Genomic DNA, 7,440 nt, shown 5'->3' on the forward strand with positions numbered 1-7,440 from the left:
ATGCTGCCAGCGAAGTTGGTTGCAATTACCCATAATTAACGTTGTGGGTATTAACAAAAGATACCAATTTTAACTTAACTCTTAACCAGCTTAGAGCATCTCCGGCAGGGCCTTCAAATAGGTGTTTTAAGTTAAATTTAGTTATTATGTGTTGTTTTCATCCTCCAACAGACATTTTAAAATGAAAATTTTTTAACCATTTGCTACAGTGAACTTTCAAATATGAAAGTCTACTATAACAACTTGTAGGATTTTTTTTCTTTATTATTTTCTCGTCTCTTTCTCTTATTTCTCTTTATTTAAAAAATATTATTTAAAGAGAATAGCTTGTTAACCGCTAGAATTTGTATTGAAAAATGAGTAAAAAATAAAATAAAAGTGATGAGTTTATGAGCAGCTAATAACTCATATTGATGGAGATGTTGGGTTGTGCTGAACAGAGAAATAAAGAGGAGTTTATCGCTGACTGACATAAAGAGAAGGAAGGGATTTTTTTTCGCAAAGATCTTTTTAGATAAGAAGGTACCCGTTGAGTGAGTTTCTTAGATGAGTACAAAAGATTTGGGTGCCTACGTAGCTGCTTTGGAACCAAACTTTTCCCAACATTTTTTTTTTTTTTTGGGTTGATTTGACACCACTTAACTCAATTCAAAAAATTTCAACTTAACTTAAAAATTTTCAAACAAACTAATAAATATTTTTAAAAAATAAAAAAAATATATATAAGGGTGGTGGTTGGAACACTCCCTAGAGTATGGGGCGGATTGGCCACCCCTGACTAGTTTTTAGAGGTGGCTAATTTGAAAGTACTGGCTAAACCATTGCCCATTAATTTTGATGGTGGTTGATCCACTCTCAAGGGGGTTCAGCCACCCCAAAGACTTTTTGAGGTGGCTCAACCAACCCCATAAAATTTGGGGTTGGCCTTGGGGTGGCTCGGCCACCGTCATCAATTTTAGGAGTGGTCTAAATCCACCCTGCCTATTTCGGGGGTGACCGTAAAAATCGTTGTTAGAGGTCACCCAAACACCCCTAGGAGTGGTTCAAAACCACTCCAAAATTTATTTTGTTTTGTTTTGTTTGTTTGTTTTTTTTTGTAAATTTTTTTTTTTATAATTTCAAGTCACTCAAACATAATCTCGACTCTTTTTTTTTTCTTCAATATTCACAATTTTGAGTTGAGCTAGAAAAAATACAAAAATATCACACACCCAAATGAGCTTGTAAATTAGAGTAGGAACATAATTATTGGTGAGATGAGATGATGTCCACATCATTCCATGGATCCATTCATAGAACTGGCCGTGGGATGGTCATACGGCTCGTCTGCATTCACACTATGCACGCCATCCTTCATGCATTGAATTTGACAATCACATAAAAGACACATCACCTCATTCCAGTAATATTCATATATTCAACAAACAACATGATCATTTTGAATTTGTCCGAATAGAAGAAGACCATATAGAACTGTGTGATTGATTGGAGGAGAAACATAGACCATCCAGATGGCTGTTTCTTGCTCTTAAAGCTACCGTTTTCTCTTGTGATGAGGTTTTTGGGTGAAGAGCACTAGCCCTGAAACTGAAGATGGGTTTGCCATAAGCGTATCTCAAACCCATCTAATTTTTGGACAAACAAATATTTGCTACAGGAAACAAAACCCACAGAAAATATCAATCCTGGAGGAAGATGGCCATCAAAGTTTCTCCTTATGGATCATTGGGCTTGCTCATGTGATCTATACTATATAGACCGATCAAAGTTGTCTTCAGGTAATAAATAGAATATAAACAAGCCAATGAGACATAAGGAATATTAGTAACATACAATAGGAAAGGGAAAAAGGAACATATTAGTAACTCGGCCGAGTAGTATCATCATTATCATCAGCAATAAGGTTGACTCCATTGTTCTTAAGAGCATCGACAATGGCCCATACCTTGGTGCGGTTCTTAAACCCTTTTTTCTCTACTTCCTTGTTTACATCAACATGAATCCCTCTTCCCTGCCCTTGTTCAAGACCCTCCACCTTGAGCCGCATGGCCAACACCTCCCCAACAACTGCTGCTGCCTTGGCATTGCAGGACCGGCCGCACTCAAGTGATTCCTTGATAGCATGTTCAACTGTTGATGCCGTTGCAACAATCCGTCCATTATTTCTGTCTACCACATTCGCTGTGATGTACTTTATTGATATGAACAATCGGAGCACGAACCGCTTTAACACAGTCATTCTTCAACAGCCCTGATGTTTTGTTCATGGTAAATCAACTAGATTTCAAATTACATCTAAATCAGAAGCATCATAAGACTAAATCTTTACTTCTAAACTTTTTGGGGGTAACCCAACCCTAAACATAGTCCACAGAAGAACTTCAGCAAATTAATCCTGTAACTTTGTAATGGTGTACCATGGAATTTAAACAACAAAATACATAAAGAAACAAAAAAGAAGAAAGAAAGTACCTCAGATGTAAGGTAATTCCTAGGTGGAGCTCACTGTGAAGTTCTTAACCCTTTCAAACTGAAAGAGAAAGAGAACAGCATGTATAAACATATGCCATACACGAAAAAGGATAATCCTTCTAATCGTCAAATTTTCCATTTTTAAGGAAATGGGCTAACCAATGATTTTCTTAGATGAGAGCTCAACCACCCAATTTTCACATTACTGAAGTCATTGAAGGAGGTAACTAAAACTCTTAGATGTAAGATAAAAGAGCCCATATGGTCAGAAATCAAAGTTAAAATCACTTCATATGTCACATGGAACCTTAAGAAATAACAGAAAATAGATATGACACCTCTAAATTCCAAGTGTTACATTATCTATAATGAAATTTCTTCCCTCAAACTATTCCAACATACAGGATCTTACTTCTACAAAGGGAACATAGTAAATTCCATTGTGTCACAATGGATTATGACTCATAGCAAGGCCCACATTTAGTTCTCGCACCCATGAATCCTGTAGGATACTAAATCTAGAAGAGACATTGAAAACTTAAGCAAAAAATATAGATAACATGCAAAGAAACATGTCCAAGATACACTGCAGTTGAACTTTTGAGACCCCATTTTGTATTTATGAGAAGCCTGTATAAAATTTCTTCAAAAATATTTCCTTTATATTGAGGTAAATGATTAATCCATAAGATATAAATCAATTTCCCACTAAAACTTTTTCAAGAAATAAGCTAGAGTTCTGTAAATATCTGCAAAGATCATAGGCTATCAAAATTATACTTCCTCAAATAAAATATACCATAAATGTCAAATACATTTGTACTCCAAATACTAAAATCCTATCTATGATGTGTAATCTCGGCAGCATATCTGGGTTTATCAGACCTCCAAATACAATTCAACAATAATTCATCTGAACACATGCCACCAAAGTCATAAGGAATATCTCCGAAACCATTTATTCTCCATCTACAATTTATACAACTGCTAACAATAAACCTCAACTCGAGGGATCACCATCTAGCTCTAAAAATTCATGATATTAACACATAAGTGAGCCAACACTCAGTAAGAAGCTTAGAAAACGGTTGCAAGTTTCATAACAAGTTTCCAAATCTTTAGTGAGTTTAATGAGTTTAAGAAATAAAATTTTCTGTCAAGTTACCAAAATATACAACAAAACATCTATTTTAAATAAGCAAATAGTCCAATAAATCACCACGCTCAAACATCACATGGTAAGATCAAGATGCTCATTATTTCTAAGCCACAATTCAAACATTTCCCCATATGAAAATTATGCATTTTCAATATTCGTATAGTAATCAACTCAAAAGGATAACACATAAAATTATACTGAAAAGAGAGTAGTTCCATGAAAAAGGTTGCAAAATGCTATTTGATCAAAAAGATGCTTTCATGCAATAAACTTGTACTTTTTTAAAAAACCTACTAACTAGCTACTTTCTCCCTTGCAAGCACAATCTAAAACCTTCCTTGAACCATCTCAAACAAACTCAACTAGAACCTCACCAAGAATGAACAAACCTATCAAGTAGGTATGATAGCTGAAATCTACAATTAATTAAGCAAAAATAGAGAGAAAAAGAAAAAGTAACTGAAATAACATTTTTCATTTAAAGGACAACAACAACAAGAACAAAGTTCTTTGCCAATAGCATGGTAACCTAAAACAGGAAAGCCCTAACCTCCATAGGGCAGCCCCTAACCTAAAACAAGACAGCCGCAATTTCCACTAAATTCTTCCAAAAAGCTTAAATAGTACAAATACATAGCTGCTCAAAACAAAACCTGGCCCAGTTTTACAAAACCAACCCAATCGATCAAACTTCTTCAAGAAGCACCCAACCAGATCTATTTCACAACAGAGGTGCCTTACAACTCCAAATCATTCCAACAGCCCCTAACAACACAAATTTGATCCCCAACAATACAGATGTAAAAAGGCCATGTCCTGGTCTAGGACTTCCAAATTTTATCCGAGCTCCCAACATTATCATTGATAGTTTCAGCCCCCCAAATACTAAACAAAAGTTGAAAAAAAAAAAAGTTTTCAAATGTTCAAATAAAGTTTACATGGCTTCTCATAGCCATTCCCAAAGCCGGTTTCAGTGTTTAAGAAAAATCCCAATTTTAACTATAAAACCTACCTTGAATAAAGTCCATGAAAATCAAGTTTATAATTAATAGATACAATGTTTAACAACATACTTTGCCAGTAAAATATGCCATTCAAATAGTTTTTACAAATTCTAAATATGCCTCATCAAGAATTTTTCCATAGAGGTATAAGTTAGCCAGCTAGAACAGCCCTTACCATGGGTTAAACCTCTTGTCTTCATTAAAACAACTCCAACAGCTCCATTTGACACAAAACATAAGTCCCTAATCAAACCCAATTAAGGAAACTTTGAATTTGAAATAAAATGAGTTGTTACCTTGATTCTTGTCAAGCCAAACCTAGAGAGAGTTCACTCTTAACTTTTAGGTGAGTTAAACGCAATCCGATGACTGGGACCGTGGAAAAGATGGCTGTAAAGAGAAGCTTCAGGTGGTGGGGAATGCATGACCAATTGGTGAAGGAAAGAGACCTCTTGCAAGGTTTGGCAAAGAGAAAAGCAGAGAGAGAGAGAGATTCACTTCAATGGGACCAGCTAGTTTCAATTTGCTCTAGCTAATGGCTGAAGGTGGCCTGGCTGGCCTTAAATGGCTCATCTAATGAAGACCAGCCGGCGATATTGACAAATGGGACATGTCTTGGTTGGGGTTTGGTGACCCTTAACAGAAAAGGTGGTTGGCGGTGTTGTGGTGACTGTTCCGATGGTGTGACAATGATTTTGTGGACGGCTGTGTGTGCAGGCAAGGCATGGCAAAGAGGAAGTCGGCTAGAAATAGATATATAAGGGGAAGAGATACCCAAATGAGAGAGGGAGAGACTACCAAAATTGGGGGTATTGGTTACAAAGGGAGTGAAAAAGGGAGGCGGGGTTGGCATGGGAGGAATGGCCACAATTAGAACTACCTTGGAGTGGCTTTACCGAAATTGTCCCATAAATTATTAAATTTCTTAAACATTTCAAAGATTAACCTTTCTAAAATTAAGAGTTTATACCAAGCAAATTAATCATTCTCAAATACATTACCTACATTAAAATGATACACAAATAATGCCCCTAAATCTCACTTTAAGATTTACAATAGCTGGGCTTACAACTTGGCCTCCTCTCTCACCCTTCTCTCTCACCTTGTCTCTCTTTTGCCCTTAATCTAACCTCATTTTACACCCCAGAAGTGTCCAGTGAAATGCTAGAACATTGCTCTTCCTCACAACCTCTTCTACTCACCTCCATATCTCGACCAACTTGCTCCCACATTTAATTGTTGGCTCTTGTCACCGTGAAGGAGAATGGTAGTTCTTTGCCTGGTTTCCGAAGGATTCGTATGGTGGTGGTAGGGTTGGATTTGGTGGCTGTTCTGGGTTCATGAGGACATGTGTGAATTGGATAGCAAGGAGAATTTTGCTTTACTGGTAGAGATTATGAAGTTCATGAAGTAATCAATGAATTTAGAAGCATTTCCAAACATTCTGATTCAACCCGATTAGCTTCCCATGAACCTCAAATCTTTGTAATAACGACTTCACATGAAAAGCAACTGGCAGCCACTTTCTTTTTCTTACAGAATCACTTTCCTATGTAATACTTGGGAAGCTGAAAAACCCAATAATTCTCCCAAATTCAAACCAGCCCCCCGCCCCAACCCAAAAAAAAAAAAACAAAAAAAACTAATTCTTCTATTATCAATCAGATTTGAAGGAACAGAAAAACCTAATCGTGGGCTATTATAGAATAGGATTTTAAGGGACCTCCACACAATTGTTTCTCTTCTACCTTATGAACATCAAAGCAAAGCGGTTTCCTAAAGACACCCTTTAACAAAATTCGGTTTGTTTGCAGAGAACTAAAGCAATAACGGAAATGGGTTTTATTGAATAAACATAAATATGGAAATCCATTTCTTAAAAGAAAGAAAAAACAAAGAAAAAAAGACATTGGAGAAAGTATACAATCAAGCAAATAGCAGTAGAGGTTTAATTGCAAATGTAAAAAGTTTAAGCAAAACAGAACGGAAAGAAACAAACAATTAGCTGCACATAATGCTTGAAGAAGACTTACCCAAAGTCAGTTAAAGAAGAAAGGAAACCGGGAAGAGCCATTGATCGCGGCAACCTTCGAGCAAGCAAATGGAATTTAGAGATGTAAAGGGAGACGGTTTTGACACTTTTGAGTCTGAGAAAGCAAACTACAGCGTAGCAGTTTTAACCCCAAAACTCCGCGTTCCGCTTGCTTGTGCTGGCTACATTCTTTATAAAGTAAAATGATTTTTTAAAAATTTAATTTTTTTTTTTTTTTTTTTTTTTTTTTTTTTTTAAGGGAAAAGCCTACCCGTTCAAACTATTAAAAAATTGACAATGTTCCTCACGGTTAGTAAAAAAAGACAAAAATATCATACATTTTTGTAAATGAGATAAAAATACCCTAATAAATTCGAAAAAAAAAATTATTATTTTTGTCTTTAACAAAGAGGATTTAAAAAAAAAAAAAAAAATTCATTCCCGTTTTCCATTTTTTAAAATTTTTAGTTTTATTTTTTTAATTTTTAATTTTAATTTTATTAAGGGTATTTTCATCATTGGGACATATCGACATTTTTTTTTTTTAGGAATATTATTGCAATTAAAAATTTGACAAATATTGTTAATTGGATACTAATTTAAGAGAGGTATACGTACTTTCCTTTCTTTTTTTTTTTTTAATTTTTTTAATTTTCTTTCATGCCAATGGTGTGGGTGTCAATTAAATGCTGGCATTAAAACCAAACATACACATTATTTAAATGATGAGCTTTAGTTAAATAATAAAAGACTTGATCTCATCATCTTCTTTG

General features: G+C 35.2%; 1 protein-coding gene across 2 annotated transcripts; it reads right to left on the bottom strand.

Moving 5' to 3' along the window:
• Window positions 1-1,672: 1,672 nt before the first annotated feature.
• On the bottom strand, window positions 1,673-6,813 carry LOC132164701 (uncharacterized). Of its 2 annotated transcripts, XM_059575252.1 has the most exons (3): window positions 6,669-6,812; window positions 2,473-2,530; window positions 1,673-2,251 (listed from the first exon to the last, which is right to left on the bottom strand). In XM_059575252.1, exon 3 carries the CDS (start codon window positions 2,237-2,239, stop codon window positions 1,859-1,861), a length of 381 nt encoding a protein of 126 aa, XP_059431235.1. In that variant the 5' UTR covers window positions 2,240-2,251; window positions 2,473-2,530; window positions 6,669-6,812; the 3' UTR covers window positions 1,673-1,858. The 2 variants fall into 2 exon arrangements, with proteins under 2 accessions (XP_059431235.1, XP_059431236.1); XM_059575253.1 differs by lacking the exon at window positions 2,473-2,530 and having other exon boundaries at window positions 6,669-6,813.
• Window positions 6,814-7,440: the final 627 nt, after the last annotated feature.

The sequence above is a fragment of the Corylus avellana genome, chromosome ca10 (assembly GCF_901000735.1).
Source record: "Corylus avellana chromosome ca10, CavTom2PMs-1.0".
Lineage (NCBI taxonomy): Eukaryota > Viridiplantae > Streptophyta > Magnoliopsida > Fagales > Betulaceae > Corylus > Corylus avellana.

Coding starts and splice junctions, on each gene's coding strand:
- LOC132164701 (XM_059575253.1), bottom strand. CDS start 2,239: ATGACTGTGTTAAAGCGGTTCGTGCTCCGATTGTTCATATCAATAAAG.